At 37.2% G+C, this 23,914-nt stretch overlaps 1 protein-coding gene across 3 annotated transcripts in view; it reads left to right on the forward strand.

Annotated features, from left to right (window-relative positions):
- The first annotated feature begins 280 nt into the window (after positions 1 to 280).
- The window catches only part of LOC139950431 (chloride channel protein 2-like), a 30,172-nt gene continuing 6,538 nt past the window's right edge, over positions 281 to 23,914 (forward strand). For 2 of the 3 annotated variants that reach the window (XM_071949109.1, XM_071949110.1), the window contains exons 1-18: positions 283 to 328; positions 4,580 to 4,718; positions 5,375 to 5,506; positions 6,489 to 6,617; positions 7,826 to 7,959; positions 11,749 to 11,826; positions 12,120 to 12,324; positions 13,215 to 13,299; positions 14,558 to 14,659; positions 16,338 to 16,422; positions 16,879 to 17,022; positions 17,426 to 17,609; positions 18,137 to 18,234; positions 19,575 to 19,690; positions 20,024 to 20,160; positions 20,621 to 20,796; positions 21,233 to 21,284; positions 21,592 to 21,620. In XM_071949109.1, coding sequence (XP_071805210.1) covers positions 4,580 to 4,718; positions 5,375 to 5,506; positions 6,489 to 6,617; positions 7,826 to 7,959; positions 11,749 to 11,826; positions 12,120 to 12,324; positions 13,215 to 13,299; positions 14,558 to 14,659; positions 16,338 to 16,422; positions 16,879 to 17,022; positions 17,426 to 17,609; positions 18,137 to 18,234; positions 19,575 to 19,690; positions 20,024 to 20,160; positions 20,621 to 20,796; positions 21,233 to 21,284; positions 21,592 to 21,620 — 2,025 coding nt within the window. In that variant the 5' untranslated portion in view covers positions 283 to 328. Of the gene's footprint in view, positions 329 to 4,579; positions 4,719 to 5,374; positions 5,507 to 6,488; positions 6,618 to 7,825; positions 7,960 to 11,748; positions 11,827 to 12,119; positions 12,325 to 13,214; positions 13,300 to 14,557; positions 14,660 to 16,337; positions 16,423 to 16,878; positions 17,023 to 17,425; positions 17,610 to 18,136; positions 18,235 to 19,574; positions 19,691 to 20,023; positions 20,161 to 20,620; positions 20,797 to 21,232; positions 21,285 to 21,591; positions 21,621 to 22,862; positions 22,959 to 23,914 lie in introns of all 3 variants that reach the window. The other variant, XM_071949108.1, reaches the window with a different exon arrangement.

Raw genomic sequence — 23,914 nt, forward strand, 5'->3', positions numbered from 1 at the left:
ACAATTACAATGTAAAACCAACTCCATTAGTCCTCCCCTACACAACACACTGCTTTTGTTAAAATTGACGTTGGCATTTTAAAAACTTTTTGCACATTGAATTTAAAACCTTTCATTTTGAACGCGTGACTTTTGATTTTATCACGTCCTATAGTTACTGTAAAAGTCTGTTTGATTGCTTTCTGCTGCGAACAAGTCAGCTAGCAGACGACACATCATTGACGCAGTCAAGCATGCGCAATGCATTGTGGGTGCTGCCAACTCTAATCACTTTTTCAAGATGGCGCTCCAGCCCGACAGAAGAGAGCTAGGATATGAACAGACCTTGGTAAATATCTTCTTATTCTGACTTTAAATTGTGGGTTTGGGGGAAATGGATATAAATGTTAATATTGACGATGCTTTTAAGATTACTCAGGAACACATTTGACGTTTTCGTAGGGTGAAATATTACGTTGAAACATGGGTTGAAACGATTGTTAAATGTAAACACACGATTTGACACGTACCTCCTGTGCATGATATGACGTACCGGCGGTTGGACACGTTTGGTATGGTATTTGTAATTTAAAGACCAGTATTCTCATTTTGGTGTATCCCAACTTGTCATCGAATTTGCAAGAGAAAACTGAAAGAAAAAACACCCCTTTTGCATTGCTTTGTGTGCTTAAAAAGGCTTTAAATTAAGCTGAACTCTGTTGAAACGAAAGTGAAGTATTTCATTTTAGTCATTGACATTTGTTGAGTGAGTTGTGAGAAAAATACCACCCAGCTCAAAAACTATGTTACTTCAGGCAGAAGGAGCAGTTTCTCACAAATTTTTATAATAATCAACAGCTCTCCATTCCTTGTTACCAAGTTAGTTTTTATGCTAACAAATATTTTGAGTAATTACCAAGGCTATTCTAGTTTAGTGTCCAGTGCCCTTTAATTTAAAAATTAACAATTAAAATAGCGTCATGAATTCACAGAAGTTGGATCATGTCAAGTCAGTTAGTACTGACTACCTCTATTTCTTCCTCTATGCTCACTCTGAGCTGATCAGGTGACGCTGACTAGTAAGAACAGGTACATGTATTAAGGAATTTACATAGTGACAGTGGACACTATTGGTAATTGTCAAAGACCAGTCTTCACAGTTGGTGTATCTCAACATTATGCATAAAATAACAAACCTGTGAAAATTTGAGCTCAATCGGTCGTCGCAGTTGCGAGATAATAATGAAAGAAAAAACACCCTTGTCACACAAAGTTGTGTGCTTTCTTATGCTTGATTTTGAGACCTCAAATTCTAAACTTGAGGTCTCAAAATCAAATTTGTGGAAAATTACTTCTTTCTTGAAAACTACGTCACTTCAGAGGGAGCTGTTTCTCACAATGTTTTATACTATCAATCTCTCCCCATTACTCGTAATCAAGAAAGGTTTTATGACGATAGTTATTTTGAGTAATTACCAATAGTGTCCACTGCCTTTAAGCATGGATATAGAAACCTATGTCTACCTCCAGATGTATTAAACTTGAAGACACATTACACTCTTGGTAATTACTAACAATAATTGTTAGCATAAAAACATACTGGTATTGAGGAAAAACTAGCAATGGAGAGCTGTTGATAGTATAAATCATTGTGAGAAACGGCTCCCTCTGAAATAACTTAGTTTTTGACAAAGAAGTAATTTTTCACTCAAATATTTGAATTGAATTCGATACCTCAGCTGAGGTTTCGAATTCAAGGCATCTGAAAGAACTGGTGTTTTTGCTTACATTTATTCTCTAGCAACTTCGATGACCGATTGGGTTCAAATTTTCACAGGTTTGTTATTTTGTGCTTGAGTTGAGAAGAGTGGTCTTTGACAATTACCAAAGGTTGTTCACTGCCTTTATGATGACCACACAGTCACAGTCACGTATACAATGTGGTGCATTGACTTTTCCCAACATGTTTGAGGATTGAAATCCTTCCTTCTTCCTAGTACTATTTATAAATAATGAACTACACACACAAAAATTGGGAAAGATTTACGTTTCCTGTCACCACTTCTTTACACTAACCACAAAAGGAATGTAATGTCATTTTCAGAGTAAAATAAGATTTAAGAAAGATACCAATTTTGTTCACTACAAAAGAAAAAGTGGTGGCAGGATACAGAAATTATAGCACTTTTCAAATCCATTACTGATTATTGCATGTAATATAATGTTTCATACTATTGTGAATAAAGGCTATACAAGTCTTATTAAAAAAACAATGTCCTTTAAAACCTTTCCAACCGCCTTACAACCAGAATGTTCCAAGACTCAGGCAATGCCATTTGATCTAAACAAATAGGAATATTGAATTGACTCACTACAAAAAAAGTAGATTAATATTACATTTTTTTCATTTTTTTAAATTATGGCACTTTTTGTTGTTGAAATGAAGTCTAAAATTGTAAATGTGTGAATCCCATCTCTAGAGTAGAATATGTATGAAGTCACAATGACAACTGATGTTGGCGTTGAACTAGACTAACAGTTGTCACGATAAAATTTCACGCTAAAAGTCCCAACAAACAATCGCAGCACAGTGCTGTTCAACTAAAAGCCTATTTTCCAACAGCTTTATTCCACGTAACTTCATCTCTTTGGAACTCCTGGAACACGTTTCCCTCAATCCTACAATCCACATGTGGACTGTTTAAGAGGAATATCAATTCCGACCTTTAGCATGCCTGAGTTATTTTCATCTTTTAAATGTTTTCTTCTTATATCCCCTTGGTACAGCATTGTTTGGTGTGAACTTGTTTTTTTTAAATAATAGAAAATCCTAAAATCGTTTAATTTCCAAGCCTGGATGACCATGCAGAATATTCCCATGGGAACACCATTTTCCATTAGTGGAGCTAAGGATCCATCCATCCAAAGATCTTTTCATAATCCTCCTTTGGTAATAAATGTATTTTCCAGTTGAGTTGACAAACCGTATAATTTATAAACTCCTTCAACTGTATGGATTATGTAGGTTGATATGTATGCACTGAACCAACTGTAAGATGTGTGTATCACACACATTGCAAGTTGATCTAAATTCTCATTAAAAACATACAGTGGGTGAATGGGCAGAGACGCGTCAGTTAAAAGTTGGACTGTACACTGTGTTGACGCACTGACCGAATACCAATTATATGAAGGCCAGCAAAGTTCTATTAAATCACATCATTGATTGATCTGTCAGCAGGAGGGTTGAGAATGGGATTTTTACAAAAGTATTTAATTAGAATGAGAAAGTGTTTAGGATTGCATCAAATAAAAGGGAAATGAGACGTTCATGACTTCCTAAATCAGTGACTAATAATAATTCAAAGCACTTTAACTGTGTGCAAGCAGATTTTATCAATACTGCTATTTATTTTGTCTTGTACCAAGTGTGCAATTACAATTACCAATAGTGATTTTGAAGTTCAAAAAGGGACCACACTGAAAAAAAACAAAGTTTGTTTATATCTTTAAAGCATGAATAACATCTAGAAATGCTAGGGCTATTTGTTTCTCATTTGTTTTTAGTACTCTGTCAAATTAGCCATCATAGCAGGAAAAGGATATGATCAAAACAGTCCCGACTCTTGGTATGGTTCACCATGTTCACAGTGTGACCAAAATGCATTGTTTGGTAGAAGTTTTCTTTTGCCCAAACCGCAACAGAATGAGTCCTTCGTTTTAAAACAAAGAGTTGTTGAAGGTTTTACTCAGTCAGATATGAGAAACGTCTGTCGCTGGTTTTGTTTTGGTGAGGTTGATATGAGATGTTCTCTCTGCATGGGAAACTTCATTCAATTCCTCAACCAACATTTGAACTTTTGATCAGTCAGACTATCAAGCTTTGCATATTATTGACAATTTAAATGAGGGGAGTACTAAAGCTCACTGATTCTGAGTTGACCTAAGTGGATTTATACAAACTCCAACCATCATGGCTTTTGTAGAGGGCGATTATACACAAGGATTCAAGGATTTCCTTCATGCTATGCCGCACGTACACACCAAGCTTCATAAGGAACATTCCGATTACAATGAAGAAATGGGTCTGCTTCAAGACACACCCCAGAAAAGCAGGCATGTAAAACATTGTAAATGGCTTCACAAACTTCCGTCCTTTGGTGCTCATTTAAAACGCAGCTCACCACATGGTTACTCAAAACTCAGACACTCATGCCCGGGACGTTTAGCCGACACCAGCGTCAATCTTGACTATACCTCAATTTGTGAGTTACATACAATACAAGCCAAGGTGGAAAAGCCTGGTAAATGTGTTTCTAAGACAACATCTAGAGCTTCAAGTGAGTTACCTCACACCAGCATTGGAGATAACTCTCATTGTAAACCTTACTTTGAGCTGAAAACATTCCATAAACAAATCAAACAAGAAGCCGATAAGAAACAGGGCGTTGCTTGCCCAAAACCCTATCAGAGATTGAGACGAGCGATCAGAGGTAGCTCAAATTATGGCACCACTGATAGCGTTGCGTTTCATAGCCAAGCAATGACAAAGTTATCCGATGGTTGCGTTAATGTATCTGGACTTCCTCGTAATCCACAGATGTATGGCAGATACCGACAGGAGTTGAGTCAATTTGCTAAGAACGAAGCGGTAAGACAGAAAGAGGAACAGAAACGACAAAGACAGCTTGATGATGAGTTTAGACACTATAAAGGGACATGTTGCTACACTTTTAAATGTAAGTAGATATTTCAGAAAATTACAAAAAAATCTATTCTGCGGTAGTAGAGAAGTCTCCTGAATTCAGAAAAATAGACTATGCACTACTGTAGTAGAATATGAAGCAAGACAACTTCTCAACAAAAAAATCTACCCAGCAAATTTTCTACACATGGTGTTACTGCAAACCAAAGCATTGATACCTCACCATGCAATGCCTCAAATCCAATTCATATACAGGCCATTGGTTTTTTTTTCAGATTTGTACAAGTTTTGGCAAACTCTATATTATTTTATTTAATTTGAAAATACTCCTTTTTAGTTCCCATATTGTTTTATTCTTATGCTGCATAATTTGTTTTTCAATAGTGATGCTGAATTTATTTTATGTAGCTTCAATCATCAGCCATGGGATACACTCATATATCATGTATAGAGAATCTGTAAACCTCTAAATAACATCATTTATATTCCGAGGGCTTTGTTTCAAACCAGTAAGAGGATAACCACCTAGGTTTTTGTTTAATTCAGGATCGTTACTTTGTATAATCACACCCCTGATGTAGCTTCTACTTTTTTTTCAAATATGTCCATGGGCCAAATATCTATCTAAGCCCTAATGTTGGAAATATCCCTTATTTGTTGTTAATATCTCTATATCTTTCGTTGATACAGCTAACTTAATCTGGTTCCGTGACTTTGTCTTCAGTAAGATCGGAGAAGATTGGATTTTTCTTGCCCTTCTGGGTATAATCATGGCCTTATTGTCTTTTGCCATGGACTACGCTATTGCCAAATTCCAAACAGGTAAGACAGAGAGTTCCAAAGACAATGTAGGATGATGGTATGCAGCTTCCTTATAAAGTCATTAATTGCCAATCCATACATTCAGAAAAAGGTCGTCTGATACTGTCTATCCATGAGCCCCCCCAGGAATAATCATGGCGCTATTATATTTTGCCTATTACCAAATTCCTATCAGGTAAGAACGAGAGAATTGACTGTTTTAAAAACAAGTTGCTTATGAGTCATTAACAGCCATTCCAGACATTCAGGGAAAAAATATTTTTCTAATACTTGCCAACAATGAGTATTGATTAATGCCTAAAATAATTATTTTCATAGTAATCTACCTCCATGTTATAACAAAGATGAGAGACATTTCCTGAATTCCAACCAGGCCTGATACTTCAAGGAGGCATTGAGGGTGATTTCCTCCATGCCCCCTGGACATTGCTTTGGTGCCCTGGAAATGCTACTGTAGAAATTTACAATTTCCTCAAAAGGGTGTCCTTTACCAAGAAGAAAATGCCTTGGTGCCCTTTGCCCTTTTAAAAGATGCAGCATACAGCCCTGACAGACTTTTTAAGTCTGCTTGATAACAATAATTCAGCATTCTTCTTTGCTGTGTTGGAGTCAAGACGTCACAGACTGAGAACAAGACTTAAAACCTTATCTTCTGAATGTATAATCAAAACTCTTTACTCGCTGCAGTTACTGAGTCCTGCATAAGAAATACTTTCAAAGGTTTGGATTTAAATTTCAAACTATTTTGTCAGCGCTGTTACTGTATAAGATGACTGGTTATTTATTTATTTGTTTGTTTATTTAAAGTCTGCTTCAGTTCATCATAGATATAATATACTTTCTTTTGTACTTTTATTTATATTTTGCTTGTACAGGATTGCGAGCATCATGCCTAAAGGACCTGAGAGCTCTTTGTAAGAGGCCGCTATTATTATTATTGTTATTATTATTTATTTATTTATTTATTTATTTCTACCGATAGCTCAAGTACAACTCTACTTAGTCATGAAGGGGCAGCCAGTTTTACAGTACTTGGCTTGGACTGGATTCCCAGTAGCTTTCATCATATTCTCAACGGGATTTGTCCACTTAGTGTCGCCAAATGCCATCGGTAAGAAGCCTCTCAACTTTCTTAACAAAAAGTCTTTGATTGCCTCTATGCCCCTGGTCATTGCCTTGGTGCCCTTGAAATGCTCCAGTAGAAATTTCCTCACACTCATAGGGTGCCAATTACCAAGGAGAAAATGCCTTGCTGCCCTTGCCCTTTCAAAAAATGGACAGCATATAGACCTGTCCATATGTTTATACAAATATTTCCACTGTATCAGGGAATAATGTATGTTATACTCCATTGGAATCGGAAAAATTTGCATTAAATTATTCCCTTCCTCTAGCCATCAATGCTTTCTTTCTAGGGCAGGGCATTTACCGATGGTAAAGGGAGGCATGCCAGGTACACTGGGCGAACCCACTCTTTTAACAATAGGTGTGCAAGGGGGTCAATTTCACAAAACTCTTCCTAACCTAGGACTAGTTCTAGGTAATGCTAAGAGATGGAACTAGTCAAAAGTTATATTAGTCTGATTAGTAAAAGAAAAAGACATTTTCTTAAATTCTTTCGACCTCATTAAAAACCTATTTTTATACTTGTTGCAAGCCTGGGTTTTCCTTGGAAGCAGAAGCTGTTCCGTGTGTGCTGGCCTTCACTATATTTTAAAGACTTTAAGAGTTGACAGTGGGCTTTGCAAAAGGTTTTTGCTCTCTCAAATATGAATTTCAATGCCCATTGTTGAAGATTCTGTAAATCTTTTTGAATAAGATTCAGAGGTTCTTATGCTCTTGCCTAATTAGGCCTAAGACTAATTTGTTTAGGATGTTGTACTTTGTTGTAAATTGCATCCATGTTCAATTATCATGCGATTATGTTGGCTCAGTGGTTTCTTTCTCTGGCGTACACTTCTGTGAACAGAATCCCACCTCGAACCAGAGACTTGATTGGATTTTCAATCCCCACCTAATTACAAGAGGCTTTTACGCTTAGGTTTTCCTCCCACATCTAATACTGAACATTCCTTCTCATAAGTTCCTATTCATCTGTTATTGCCGCTAATCGTGCTGTTGGATACTGTGTAAAATGTGATTTGCTTTGTGTATTTTAACAATTTTTGTGTAGATTTTTCACAATGATTTCATTTTGGAGTAGCGATATGATCGTGCTCTTTTGGAATAGCGCTATATAAGCACTGTTTATTGTTAATATTTATTTTTAAAAAAGAACAATGAAATAAATGATGAGATTTTTGTTGTGTTAATATTCAGGCTCTGGGATCCCTGAAATGAAAACTATTCTAAGAGGAGTCGTCCTTAAGGAGTATCTGTCATTTCGGACACTCGTCTCCAAGGTGGTTGGCGTGGCAACATCACTTGGGAGTGGACTTCCCATTGGGAAAGAGGTAAGAATATTTGAATCTCTTTGTCGTGTTAGTAGGTGGGGGGTGTAAGTGCGTGGGGAGGGGTTTAAGTGCAAGTGGGGGAGGGGTGGTTGAAGAAATGGACCTAAAGGGTCTGGGTACTTTTTGTAACACAAAACACAATGTCCACAGATTTACATTAAAATTATACAGTGTGAAGAGAATGAAAGAAGAAGCTTCCCTATAAAATAGGTGCTGTAGTTTTTGGAAAAATTAGTCATAGTTAAACAATGAGTAAAACAATTATTTTTGCAGAAAATAGAAAACACTGAAATGTTTTTTTTTTTTTTTTTTTTTTTTTTTTGGGGGGGGGGGGTTGTAGTTATTGTATAATTAAGTTTATATAACTATTGAACAATAGAAATACTGATTTGAAACATAAATCAGTTGTGTACCATTTTCATAAGCCAGTAAATATTCTCATAAGCCGACAAGAATCAAACTCAAATTTATGCTGGACTTGTCTATCTAGCTCAAAATTAAACCTCTCACAAAATGAGTTCTCTCCAACCACTAATTTGTGGAATGGAATAAAAATATTCCCTTTTGTGTACACGGAAACCTTATTAAATCTGGCTTACACGGGGGCAGACAGTTCTCTGCGGAGTGAATTGTGTCCTTTGTTAAACACTATAGTTTGATCAACACAAAAAGTCAATTATAGACAGACAGTTTGTTAAGCAGATTAACTAGCTAGCCTTTGACAGTATCCTGTGTTTATAAAACCAACACTAACAAAAGAGAAAGAGGAAGGACCCTTCTTCCTCTGATCAATGGGGGAAGACTTCTTGATTATTTTATAACTGTGTGGTTGTTCTGCAATTTATCTATTTAAGAATGCCTAGAAGTGCTTTGTGTTCACTTATGTAGTCCGCAGAATTCAGAGTGCTTCTTTCCACTTCAATCTGATTACTTATGTTCTATTATATAGTAATGTCGTACCTGGGTCAAAAATCTTCAGTGTAAGGCTAGATGGCAAGTAGTAATAATGATTATAATAGCAAAGTATAGCACAGGTACATGTACATCTGCCAAAATGTACTCAAGGCTCTACATTAAAGAGAAACATTCTAAGACATGGTCGTAGCAACTTATAAGGGTTTACAAGGTGTTATGGTGCACTTAGAAGACATTGCCAGCAACACCTGGCCAAACATCTTCTCTTGGTGGTGGTTACTCTACTCCAATTACACCCATGGCTTGACGCCCCCTCTAAAGAAGGAAGCAATAAATGTTAAGTGTAGAAAGACAGAAACACCAGAGCTCAAATCCAGTGCACTTGACCATTTTGCCACAGCATGCCACAGTTCGCAGATAAAGGACACACAGATATTGCAAATAAGTATTTGACAATCCCTTGTTTTTATGAAAGGCTCATGTGGCATGAAATAAGAAGTTAAATTGTTCCTAAAGCACACATGATATTATTCCTGCTTAAGTCTGTTTTCTGATTTTGTTTGCCCTTGGGAAAAGTCTTAAAGAATGTGATCATAGCCTGAAATAATCAATTAGACCCTGCATAATGTGTACATTAAGGTTAGTCTTTGTACTACACAATACAATAGTCCGACCTTTTTCAAGGACTAAAAATATCCCATTAAGCAGTTTGCTCTTACAGGGTGAATTCAGAGAATATTTCTTCTTAACGGCTTATGTTGAAAGCTTTGCTTTCCGGCTTTTGCATGTTTAAATCAGTTTGACTGTAGCTAATAGTGCTGACCATGTCAGCTTACAATTTATAGTTCAACGTTTTCACCGGTAAACTTGGTGATCCGTCTTAAGCCTGTAAGAAGATATTTTCATCTTTAAGTGGGCTTATAAGCAGAAAACAGCTGCTGAGGGCTTAAATGAGCACTGTCATTATGATCAAAGTGAGTTTGTTGCCAGATACTTAAAGGGCCACTGTCATTATGCTCAAAGTGAGTCTGTGGCCAGACATTAAATTACCAACTCTCAGCCAGTTACTTCACATGCTAGCACGTTAAAATGACGATACCCTTTAAAACTGTTGTTTGTGATGTGACGATTAACGCATGTTCATGTTCTATCATGACGACGGTGCCCCAAGTAGGAATAAGCTGCCTACAGGCTTATGTAGAAAACATCTGCTTGCAGGTTTTATAAAAGATGCCCGTGGTCCAAACTTCATAAACTCTGTCAGCATAAAAGCTTGCTAAGTACATACAAATCTGGTTTAACAGAAAACTGGTTACCAGCCAAAATTGCTTAAGGTTTACATTGTCGCAACTGGTACCTCACTCATCTAAGCAGTATTATGTTCTTAAAGGAACACGTTGCCTTGGATCGGTCGAGTTGGTCTTTGAAAAGCGTTCTGTAACCGTTTGTTGTAAAATGTATATGGTTAGAAAGATATTGTAAAAGTAGAATACAACGATCTACACAAATATGCCTCGAAATTGCATGGTTTTCTTTTTACCCTGTCGACTAACACGGTCGGCCATTTATGGGAGTCAAAATTTTGACTCCCATAAATGGCCGACCGTGATAGTTTGCGACGTAAAAGGAAAACCGTGCAGTTTCGAGTGATACTTGTGTGGATCATTATATTCTACGTTTAAAACATCTTTCTAACTATATGCACTTCATAACAAACGGTTTCAAACGTTTTTAATAGACCAACTCGTCCGATCCAAGGCAACGTGTTCCTTTAACCATGTTAACAGCTACCGGTATATTAAATTGGAGTCCGGTAGTCCAGGTACATTACATGTAAGTTTGGAAGTATGGAACTGTACAATTACTGTAACTGGAACACAATGTAAATGAAACACGATGTATGTGACAAATAGATGACACTGTACGCGTAGGTGGCTTGGAGAAGTGAAAGATTTGAAGGTGTTGAAGTAATGACTCACTTGGGCCCAGATTCCATTTGTGCACAGTATAAATATTGAAGAAACAGGTCGCGCTGTGTTTACTCCAGGTGTTTTGTATCGTTTTATTTGCTATGCAAGTTTGTCCCAATCAAGGCTAAAAGCCACTTTTTGTAAGGGGCTACAAGGAGAACATATTTGAGATGAAAATAACTCGGGGAGCTGAACGGAATTGATATTCCTCTTAAAACATTTCAGATTGTAGGATGGAGGGAAACATGCACCAGGCAGGGAATTGAAAAGAGATGCAGTGGGTGAAATAAAGCTGTCAGAATGACTCTTTGTTGTAAATCTCAGCAAAGCAAGATTGTATGGTTTAGTTTTCTATCAGTGTCCTTGTGTTTATTGTCAGGTTAAGAAGTGGGTCTCGGTTTGCTCTGACGTTGTCCGATAATTTGTTTCTTTCTTGCCGAGTCCATTTGTGTTTATTGTCAGTGCTTGCTCTATCAACTTCTGTAAGAAATGAGTCTGTGTTTGCTCTGATGTTGTCCGATACTCTTTTTTATTTTATTTCAGGGTCCAAAGAAATGGGTCTAAGTTTGCTCTGACATTGTCCAGGGATTTGTCTTTTTATTTCACAGGGTCCGTTTGTGCATGTAACCAGTGGTGTAGAAGAAGAAATGGGTCTTTGTTTGCTCTGACATTTTCTGATAATTTGTTTTTTTCTTTCAGGGTCCATTTGTATATATTGTCAGTGCTCTATCAACTACTCTATAAGAAAAGGTTCTCTGTTTGCTCTGATGTTGTCCGATACTCTGTTTGTTTTTATTTCACAAGAGTCCATTTGTGTATATTGTCAGTAATCTATCAACCATTCTATAAGAAATGGGTCTCAGTTTGCTCTGACGTTTTCCGATACTCTCTTTTTTTCTTTCAGGGTCCATTTGTGCATATTGCCAGTATTGTATCAACCATTCTCAGCAAGCTTATTGTTACATTCAAAGGGATATTTGAGGTAAGACAGATTTATATTCAAAAGACTGCACAAGTCTCACATAATTAAAACATTGACCTTATTTAAGCGAGCGAGATTTTGACCCGCTTCCCCACCGCAAATATTAACAACCACCATCACAGAGATAGAACACTTAGTTGGTAGACCATTGTCACTTGAATCCAGAGTTTGCAGGTTTTAAATCTTGTTTGAGCTAATAATCCTTGTTTACATAAAGGCAGTTATAGGTTGATATTCCAAACAAGAAAAGTTTCCAATCCTACAAACTAATTATGAAGTTTATATTTGATTAGAATGAATCCAGAAACAGTGAGATGCTAGCTGCAGCTTGCGCTGTGGGTGTCTCCTGTAACTTTGCTGCTCCTATCGGTGGGGTTCTCTTCAGTATTGAGGTCACCTCAACGTACTTTGCTGTAAGGAATTACTGGAGGGGATTCTTTGGAGCGGTGTGTGGGGCGTTCGTTTTTAGATTGCTTGCCGTTTGGAATAAGGAAGAAGGTATGGCTTCAATGTCATAAAGCCTGTAATGTAAGCGAGGCACAATTTTAACTTGCTTAGCAGCAAAAAATGTTTGCTTAGCAAAAATAGGTTACTGGTCAGAACACACAGTTGCCATTGCTGTGACTAGTACCATGGTCATTTCTTGCTTAAAGACAGTGGACACTATTGGTAATTGTCAAAGACTAGTCTTCACAGTTGGTGTATCTAAACATATGCATAAAATAACAGACCTGTGAAGTTGTGTGCTTTTTGATGCTTGATTTCGAGACCTCAAATTTTAAACTTGAGGTCTCGAAATCAAATTCGTGGAAAACTACTTCTTTCTCGAAAACTATGTCACTTCAGAGGGAGCTGTTTCTCACAATGTTTTATACCATCAACCTCTCTCCATTATTCGTAATCAAGAAAGGTTTTATGATGATAATTATTTTAAGTAATTACCAATAGTGTCCATCGCTTTAACTACAGCATGTACAGGGTGATAAGAAAACAAGCAAACCCACATTTGACTTCAGTTTTTACCTACTTGAACAGCATATTTCGAACATTCAATTACATGCTATCAAAATGTTGATCTTTAAACATAAGTGACAGAAAAAATTATTGCACATTTTATTTTCGAGATATGGTAGTTTAAAAACTTCATATGGCACTTGTGTTTGTCAATGGATGACTTTATTCCATCCGCTTAACTGACCTCTGGAATAGTTGTAAACGTCGTTCATTAAAAACCAATTTTCAGGATTCTTTAGATCAGCCTTCATTAATTGTCATTGATTACAAAACATCCAGAAGGAAATTACTGTTTTGTTTCTATAGTTATAACAATGATGTATAAAGAAGTAAGCGGCCTGATCTGATTGAACTGATTTAAATTCTGATTGCAGAAACGATTACAGCGTTGTTCAAGACCACATTCAGAGTGGATTTTCCTTTTGACCCCCAAGAGTTGATTGCTTTTGCATTTATCGGGTGAGTGACATGAATGAAGTCCATGTGTGGGAGTCAGTGTAATTATTGACCTTAATACTATACGCTATGTAATCTAGTTTGTTATTGAATGAATGTTTGTGATTCCACCTGTTTTTCCATTAACAAACCAGACAAGGCGTTGCCCACCGGATGTCTTGTTATAAAAACAATTTATTTTCCAATTGATACAGCTGATAGAACCCCAAATCGTTCTTGGGATGTTATTACTTGAAATATATTAGCATACAAACTTACTTGGTCAGTTGGTAACGAGCAATAGAGAGCTGTTGATAAAACATTGTGGGAAATGACCTTCTCTGAAGTAATGAAGTTTTTTTATAAAGAGGTAATTTCTCAAACAAATATTTGAATGTGAGAAAGACTTCAGGCCTGAAGTGTTTTTTTCTTTCATTATTTTCTTTCAACTTCAGTGACCAATTAAGCCCAATGTTAACAGGTTTGTTATTTTATGCATATGTTGGGATACACCAAGTGAGAAGACTGGTCTTTTACAATTACCAAAGGTGTCCAATGCCTTTAAGAGTTGGCTTGTATGATAGATGTATTTTTTGTATCGAGGTGGCCCTTTTAATCACTGTATACTCGGTACTTTCCCATGTCTTAGGGGAAATAAGAAAAGAATAGAGGCTTACATGGACCTTTTCCTAAAACTCAGCTGATATGCTAGTGCCCCAGCTTTTTCTTTGACATCAATTTTGGAGCAGTATTAATTGTACATGTTTTGTTTTCAACATAAAGCAAAGCTTGAAGCAACAGACAAAGCCCAAGGATTTTTTATAAAAAATCTCCATGTATTTTTTTATATTTTTTTATTTTCATTTATTGACATCCAACAGCGGAAAGCCGCCACTTACAGGAATCGTTAAAAACTATGTAAAAATATGTATCATGTATCTAAAGTATCTAATGTATCTTAGAAGAGTGTCTAGCACCACCCCCCCCCCTCCACCACCTTGATGTCAGAAGACAAACATTGTAAATAATACACACTTCCTTCATAGAGCTGTTCTGCTTCTCCTTGGAACTAATTACTTCTTGCCTGGTGCGTGTTTCCCTCCATCCCACAGTCTAGACTGAATATCAATTCCAACCTTAAGGTCCCCTTAGATATTTTCATCAAAAGGATTTTATTTCTAGAGTGGCTTTTAGCCTTGTTTGGGGCAAAGTTGTATTAAAAAAATAAAAATTCATGACAACTTTATGTGTTTATTATTCGTGGTACATTTTTCATCTGCAGTATTGCTTGTGGTTTCGGTGGAGCTCTGTTCGTATTTCTACATCGACGGATTGTGGATTTTAACAGAACCCATAAGAGAATCAGCACTTTCCTCGTTAAGAAGTGAGTCCAATTTACATGTATAGTCCATTTTAGATATATACAGAAATTGCCAGGTACTAGCAAGTCGGACCAGCTAGCTGATTTCATTTTATTTCATTATATTTGCCAGCAAACATGAAAAATCACATTAAAAGTTTGCACATCAAAGATTTACAAGAACAAGCAATACAATAGTTTTAAGAAGAATACAAATATGAAAAAACATTTAGCAAAGTACTGAGAAACCTGGCCTGGGCCCAATTTCATAGAGCTGCTTAAGCACGAAATTTTGCTTAAGCAAAAAATCCTTGCTTAGTAAAATCAGATTACCGGCCAAGACTCCACTCAATTGTTATGCTAAGTAAACAACAGCTAAATACCAGTCACAAGCAATGTATATGGCATGAAATTTTGGCCAGTAACATGTGTAAAATAAGCAAGCTATTTTCGTGCTTAAGCGAACTTTTTGCTTAAGCAGCTCTATGAAATTGGCCCCTGGTCGTGGGTAGATACATATACTGTAAGAAACAACCTCCAGTAGGGGTGGTACACAAAGCACTTGAAACAAAACAAAAGACAAGAACCTTCGCGGGGAAAGCCAATAGCCAATGGTTCCAGATAATATTAAATAACAAGACCAATCGGCTTATTGGTTGAGTCCACCAGCTGGTTCACTTGTCCATAATTCATAATAAATAAGGCTGCATTTTAAAATTGAACTAGTGTTGTATATGTGACCATTAAGAAGTTGTTAAGTGACTGTATTTAAGGCACGGGGAAACTGGATTTGCAGATCTCTTGAATGTTTTGTTGTCAGAGTCTGTAAAATTGGTGTACATATACACGCTCAATCAACCTGAGGAAAATACAGTTCTTAAACTCAACACAACTCTTCTTTATTCATCAGCCTTCCTTTTTTCTTTTTCTTTTTACATTCATTCAACAACTTCTAAACTTGGCATCCTGTATCCCATCCGTCACATGAGGGCGCTATTACCATTTTTCATGAACACAACAACTAGCCAGGCGGACCTCTTAGAGACAATTTTGACTGGTCTTTGGGTATTTTAAGTGCCACTTGGCAAACTCAGTGATCGCCACTGAGCATGCTTAGTGGTGGCCATCTGAGAGCTCAGTGGTCTCTAATGATTAAGACGTTTTCTCTAGTGTCTGCAAACAGACAGAATGAAATTAAAAGTTATGCAGAACTCATATTAGATTGAAACATGGCCAGCATAAGGTTGCTAACCAAACTACCATGGTCCAATTTCATAGAGCTGTTAAGCACAAAAATTTGCTTAGCATGAAATGTCTTGCTTGATAAAAACAGGACTACCAACCAAATTTCCATTTTTTGCATCTCGTTTGTTACTGGAAATCAGCTGTTGTTTGCTTATCCTGAAAATCGTGTGGAAATTTGGTTGATAATCCTGTTTTTATCAAGGAAGAAATTTCATGCTAAGGAAATTTTTGTGCTTAGCATCTCTATGAAATTGGGGCAATGTCACAAGTACAATTTGTCACTTGTAAATGTATGCTGTTTATTTCTGCTTAGCAGACAATTAGAAAGCACTGTTTTATCCATAAGCAGCTCTGTAAAATTGGGCCCAAGAGATGTTTTGATTCAATGCTGATAATGAACCGACCTGTAGAATGTCTCTTACATCTTTAAGATGTTCATCTTATCCTTCTCTTTCAGTCGTTTCTTGTATCCTCTGCTGGTGGCTTTCGTCATCTCTTCCATCACTTTCCCTCTTGGGCTTGGTCAATTCATGGCTGGAGAGGTAAGATGGTCAGCACAACTTTCACTACAATTGACCCTGACCTATCCAAATCCTTTGACACCAAACATATGGTGTGTCATGGCCTAGCAGTTAAGAGCACTGGATTCAAGCTCTGGTGTTTGATTAGCAGAGTGTTGGTTTGAGTCCCGGTCATGACACTTGTGTCTTTAAGCAAGACACTTAACCATGATTGCTTCGTAAAGTTGGGGTAGTAGTGCTTTCTGCTCTACGAGCCAAGCTTCAGACGGATGATACCCAAGCCTATATCCATATGGACTACTACAGCCCCAGAAGTAGGAAGTAACGGCGTAAAGCCCTCACCTTTAAATGGCCGTCCGGCCTTGTGATAATGGTGATGTCTCCTTCAAAATATTTTTTAATGAGTGCAAAACTCAGAAGTGATATGTTTTGGTGTGACAACTAATAGTATGAAACTGTGTCTGATTGATTTAACAGCTAACACAGAAGCAGCAGATTGATGAGCTGTTTAGTAACACAACCCTTGGTACAGATCCAGCCAATGTGAATGAAGAAAATAAATACAAACCTTGGCATCGTCCTAACGTCTTCGTTACCTTAGGGGTCTTTATCGTCATGCAGGTAGAGTTTTAATTTTGTTTAATTATACAAATTTGTTTATATTATTTTTGCAAAACAATACAACAAACACTAACAAAATTACATACCAAGAAAAAACCCCAATAGGGAATAATAATAATAATAATACTAATAATAATAATAAGACTTGTAATGCGCACGTATCCACCCTGCTGGGTTTTTAAGGCGCAAAATAACGGACAGTCCTGTATACTGGTGTCTTGTATTAAAAAAGTCATTTTTACAAGCATTCCACTTCTTATCAAACTTTTTCAGGTTGTTGTCCAAAGCAATTTTTTTATCAGCATCAGTTCGGTCTTTCTTCTTCTACTTTCAAGCGCCTTGGTACTTTGGCGCTATATAAATCCAATTATTTGATCTGATCCACCCATCTTCCTTTTGATAGTTCTGGATGACAGCTCTAGCTGTGACTTTACCAGTTCCTGCCGGTGTCTTCATTCCAGTCTTCACACTAGGAGCAGCATTTGGAAGACTGGTAGGAGAATGTATGGCTGCCTGGTTCCCACAAGGCATTCATACTTCAGAAGGAATTATCAATAAGGTCATTCCAGGTGGATACGCTGTCGTTGGTAAGTAAGCTCAGGTCATGTCTTAAGACGTTAAGGTCAAGTCTCAAGACATTAAAGCCATTGGACACTTTCTGAACAGAACAAAAATTTGAAGTTCACAGATTTACAAATAACTTACAGGGTTTACAGAAGGTAATGGTGAAAGACTTCCCTTGAAATATTATTCCATGAAATGCTTTACTTTCTGAGAAAACAATAAAACAATTATCCATTCTTGATATCGAGAATAACAGATTTTTTTAAAACACATGTCATGACACGGTGAAACGTGCGGAAACAAGGGTGGGTTTTCCCGTATTTTCTCCCGACTCCGATGACCGATTGAGCCTAAATTTTCACAGGTTTGTTATTTTATATATAAATTGTGATACACAAAGTGTGGTTTTTGGACAATGCTGTTTGCTTTAAGGTTTAGTCTCAAAACATTAAAGGCACCGGCAAATTTAATAATTGTCAGAGACCAGTAATCTCACTTGGTGAGTAGAAAGCTGAGGTAAATACTCTTGTTTTGCTTTGTACATTTTTAGGAGCAGCAGCCTTGTCAGGAAGTGTAACTCACACCATATCAACTTCTGTCATAGTCTTTGAGCTGACTGGACAAATAACACACATCTTACCTGTCATGGTAAGTGACAACAGACAGAACACTGTCATTAGAAAGTGACTCTTTCAGTGGCTGCCTTTTTTGCCTTATAAACCTAAAATGCCTCCTTTTGTTTTGTTTTTTTACTTCTGATTTTTATTTTATTTTAAATATTGTTATTTTCGGAGAATGTACCTGTATGACCTTGGCACTGAAAGAGTTAAGAAAGTCTCTGGTAACAGTTCTAAAGTTGACAAAAGACTTAACTGTGTTGATTTTTTTCTATGAATGCAACTTGAACCGATGATGCTGTTTCTTGGTTAGGTTCCTCTATACAAATTTAACCCCAAACCAAGGTTTTAACATTTTTTAATCTATGTTTTTGCTTACTCAGATGGCGATATTGATATCCAATGCTGTTGCTCAGTTATTACAACCATCTTTCTCAATCTTTGTTTTTGCTTACTCAGATGGCGGTATTGATATCCAATGCTATTGCTCAGTTATTACAACCATCTTTCTCAATCTTTGTTTTTGCTTACTCAGATGGCGGTATTGATTGCCAACGCTATTGCTCAGTTATTACAACCATCTTTCTCAATCTTTGTTTTTGCTTACTCAGATGGCGGTATTGATTGCCAACGCTATTGCTCAGTTATTACAACCATCTTTCTCAATCTTTGTTTTTGCTTACTCAGATGGCGGTATTGATTGCCAACGCTATTGCTCAGTTATTACAACCATCTTTCTCAATCTTTGTTTTTGCTTACTCAGATGGCGGTATTGATAGCCAACGCTATTGCTCAGTTATTACAACCATCTTTCTCAATCTTTGTTTTTGCTTACTCAGATGGCGGTATTGATAGCCAACGCTATTGCTCAGTTATTACAACCATCTTTCTCAATCTTTGTTTTTGCTTACTCAGATGGCGGTATTGATAGCCAACGCTATTGCTCAGTTATTACAACCATCTTTCTCAATCTTTGTTTTTGCTTACTCAGATGGCGGTATTGATAGCCAACGCTATTGCTCAGTTATTACAACCATCTTTCTCAATCTTTGTTTTTGCTTACTCAGATGGCGGTATTGATTGCCAACGCTATTGCTCAGTTATTACAACCATCTTTCTCAATCTTTGTTTTTGCTTACTCAGATGGCGGTATTGATTGCCAACGCTATTGCTCAGTTATTACAACCATCTTTCTCAATCTTTGTTTTTGCTTACTCAGATGGCGGTATTGATTGCCAACGCTATTGCTCAGTTATTACAACCATCTTTCTCAATCTTTGTTTTTGCTTACTCAGATGGCGGTATTGATTGCCAACGCTATTGCTCAGTTATTACAACCATCTTTCTCAATCTTTGTTTTTGCTTACTCAGATGGCGGTATTGATTGCCAATGCTATTGCTCAGTTATTACAACCATCTTTCTATGATAGTATAATCCAGATTAAGAAGCTACCATACTTACCTGATATCAGCCATGCTGGAGCCAAGTAAGTCCTTCATCTTAAATAGTAACAGTAGGCAATCCTTTCATGTAAACCAGACTATTTTGCACCTAAACCTGCTTTAATTGATTGACCCAGTTTGCCGATAGGGAGACCATATATATTGGGATAAGATGGCTCAGTTGGTAGAGTGCCGGTGTGTTAACCCGCAGGTAGCCGGTTCAAGTTAAGCTCTTCTCAAACCCAAGATCGTATATCCCTTTCTGGGGGATATGTTGATGACCTTATCTATGAATGGCTAGAAGCAATACCATCAATTAATAATAGAAAGTTTGTTATCTATTACATTTCTGAATGATTATTGTTTCTTCATTATAGGACTTATGAGATTTTTGTTGAAGACATCATGGTACGATACGTGAAGTTTATCTCTTGGCTGTCGACCTACGGTGACTTGAAGGAACTCTTGGATACCTCTCCAAGACTTCAATCCTTCCCCTTGGTAGACGCTCCAGGTAGGCCCTCCCCTCCCTCTCCCCTCCCCCTCCTATCCCCCTCCCATCCCCCTCCCATCCCCTCCCCCCCTCCCATCCCCTCCCCCCCTCCCATCCCCCTCCCATCCCCTCCCCCCCCTCCCATCCCCTCCCCCCCTCCCATCCCCCTCCCATCCCCCAAGATGATATGTTGCCTGTTGGTGTGTGGATTGGATATTTTTACCCTCAGTATTTTCCTGAGTTCATACAGTATTACTGCAAGGTATGTGGGACTAGGTACGTATGAATTATGAGACCTACTCCTTTTACATAGCAGCATGTAATGGTTTACAAAATGCTGCGGCGCAATACACTGCTAATCAAACCAGAAACACCCGGGCAAACCCCTTCTCTTTTCAATAAGTGTACTTGTTTCTTTTACCTCATAGTTGATGGAGTTCTCATTCCTTTTTTCTTAATGTATATTTTTTCATTCATATAGAGTCAATGATACTACTGGGATCAGTACAGCGTAGTGAGTTAGAGTACATGTTAGAGAAGAAGATTGGTCTTGCAAGACGTCTTGTTGTAGTCCAAGAAAGGAAGAGAGCTCAAGGAGCTGCTGAGGTTCAACCAGGACCATCGGATCGATTCTCAGTCGTGTCATTCAATGCTAAGGTAAGTTAGAGGCATCTTCTAGGAGGTTAGAGCCGTCTGTCTCTTGAAAGATTGAGACATTAATGATGCTAGCTGGGTTAGTCTTGAGTAACTTTTAGGTCTCTGTTGGCCGGACGGTTGAATCCCCCCATGCTGTGGTTTGGGCATTGGCTTGGTGACCAGTCTTGTTTCTTTACCTTGTTCTTCCATTCTAAGTGCTATTGATCAATTGGCTGTTTTCAGAGCCAACACTCCCTCAAAAGAGAATAATTGCATGGTTGTACACGCAAGTTGACTATTATTTTGAGTTTGTTCTTGCAATATCTTAAATGAAAGCTTTTCAACTTTCCCACATCTATAAAACTACGTATTTTAATTTTATATGTAACTTTTTTTATGTCAAATCAGCCAGAATTCAGGTGTATGATTTTGACATAATCTGTTTCTTATCTTGCAGTCCGATGATACCAACTCACAGGCAATCTCAATCAGGAACAGTGCTGACAATCGTAAGTTTTTGTACTTTGAGGTTCCATCAATTTTCACCAATATGTCAACAACAAAAATTTTGAATTTATAAATTGCTGTTTTTCCTGCGAGGTTTGTATCAATTAAGAAGTGCAGGCATGGTATTCTTCCTACTTTGGTCTGATTTCAGATTTGTTTGGCCTTTGGATAAAATCAGAAAACTTGTGTACGTGTAGGTCCGCTCTTGTACTCAGTAAAATGTCTACTTGTTTCCAAAAACCAGATATCATGCCCAGAAGACTCGGTCTGTAACTTTTTTCCTGAATTTTGTTTGTTATTTTGTTTCAGCTTCTTCAGTCAGTCACAATAACTTAGAGGTAACTATAAACATCTGGAGTTTCATTATTTTGTTTTTTCTCGTATTGTCTCCTAGAAGTAAAACAGTTTCATTTTATTTCTTGATCACCTGGATGGGACTTTTACATGTTTCTCACTTCAGTATCTAAACTGTGGTATAAATTGGTTCTTTTCCTCAAAATGTTATTTATGTATGGCTCCAAACATGGGTTCACATTTTGTTACAGAAACACAGATTAACTCTTGCTGGTCTTGTAGTTTAACGAGTGAAACCGTTTTTATAGTTTTTTTGGTACAATATTGGTAAAACATCCTATTCACAGAACCTCAGACTTCCACAAAGCATGATACCTTCTAGGCTAGCATTGGGTGGACAGGTTTCTTCTGTACAGAATTATGCGTGAATGTCAAGCTTATTTTACAGGTTAGCATAGAATTTTGCTTCTGTGCTTGGGCATTCCATGTTTACATAGGCATTCTTCGCTTACACAGCTTGTGCAGAAATTCAGCTCTTACCCTGTAAGCGAAGAATGATGATTGCAAGCGCAGAATTTGGCAGTAAGGAGAGCCATGAAATGAAGCTGTTTATCTATGATTGGAGTCATACATTCAACCAGTTTTCATTCTTTATGGTTTTAATCTCCTTGGTGTTATTCATTTACATTTCCTTGGTGCTAATTTGAAACTATTTTTCCCATCTTTTCTTTTCCTCTCTGTTGAATGTTGGATGATAATTGTTAACTTATTTGTTATAACTAACGTGTTTTATACTTCTGTTGAATACAATTCCCTGATAACCTTTTTACTTCTTACTTAATATCAATATCTTATCCTGGTATTTCTATAATTTTTCTTACTAAATGATTAATTGGTTTTCACGGTACCTCTCATTCACATATGTAAATTCACTTTACCTACTTACTTATTAATTGGTTTTCCCGGTACTTTCCCATTTGTATGTTATTCACTTTTCCTGCTAACTTAAATTGACTTTCCCGGTACTTCCCTGAAATCCCATATAAATATATATATGTTAATTCACTTTTCCTGCTAACTTATTAATTGGTTCCCGGTACTTGCCATTTGTTATTCACTTTTTCCTACTAACTTATGAATTGGTTTTCCTGGTTCTTCCTTGTTATCCCTGTATGTGATCATTTCCTTTGTTTTCCTTGTCTTTTCCATGTGCTGTATTTCACTCCTTGTGGGAATGCAACTTCCTGCGTATTCCCCCACTCCTTCATTCCTTCATTCCATCGTAGCTTTCCCTTCAAGTCCTGCTTAGGAATTCCCCCCGCTCTACTCCTCGCTCTTCTCCTCGTTCTTCCCCAAGGAGTTCCTTCTCTGTGACTGGCAAGGTAGGGCAAAGACTTCTCAAAGAAGAAAAATCATGAATGAAGATCAGGGATGAGATTGTTCAGACTTTTGGCTGAATTCAGACTTTTTATGTCGGCATGGTAAAGAAAATCAGACATTATTTTTTTCCACAAATAAAGAAATCCTGCACATTGGTCTACTTCTCTAGTGCTTTTGATACTGTTTCCAAAAGCTCCTTGGAATCTATAACCCCAGGGGTAACCAAAATGTAGAAATGCCATCATTTCAACATTAAACTTTGAATTTGTATCCAAGTTTCAGACTTTTTTGTTAGTAATGACGCTGGGGCACAGAAGAAATAAAAAGTCATTTATGGTAGGCCTCACGAATCAAGTGGGCTTTCAGAAGTTTTCCCTTGACAGTGGTTTGCTGGCCAAATGCAAGTCGGAACTTGAGCAAGTGAAAATGCTGGCGGACTATTAAAATGACAAGCTATAAACTGGTCCCGCTGACCAGTCCTTGACAAAGAATTTCTTCTGCTAAAGATTTGTTTTTGTTCCCTCGCATGGTGTTATCCCTTTGCATGGTGTTAATGTGTGTCTGATTGCGTACTGTTAAATGAACTTTCTGTGAAATCATGTTTATTCCAAGTTTCACTAATTCACTCTGCTTTCTGCTTCACTTAATTTGGTCAGAGTTTTTCCCACAAAAATGTGTGCCTTAATACTTAATTGTAAAATTAATGTTTGCTGTTTATCTGTGTGTAAAATTATGGCCGCTTATCTGTGTTGTTGTGCAATTGTGTTTTGCTTGAATGAATGTGAAATGATGACCCCCATCTGGAGTTGAGCAATTTAAATCTTCCGTTGACTTATCTTGTTGATTTTGAATAATGAATGCAGGCTATAAGTTATTGGAATGATTTGTTCTTCAAAAACAACTGTTTTGTGAATTTTCAGCTCTTTGTAAAATAACAAATGAGAAGAACTAATGATTC

This window comes from Asterias amurensis, chromosome 18 (assembly GCF_032118995.1).
Source record: "Asterias amurensis chromosome 18, ASM3211899v1".
NCBI lineage: Eukaryota > Metazoa > Echinodermata > Asteroidea > Forcipulatida > Asteriidae > Asterias > Asterias amurensis.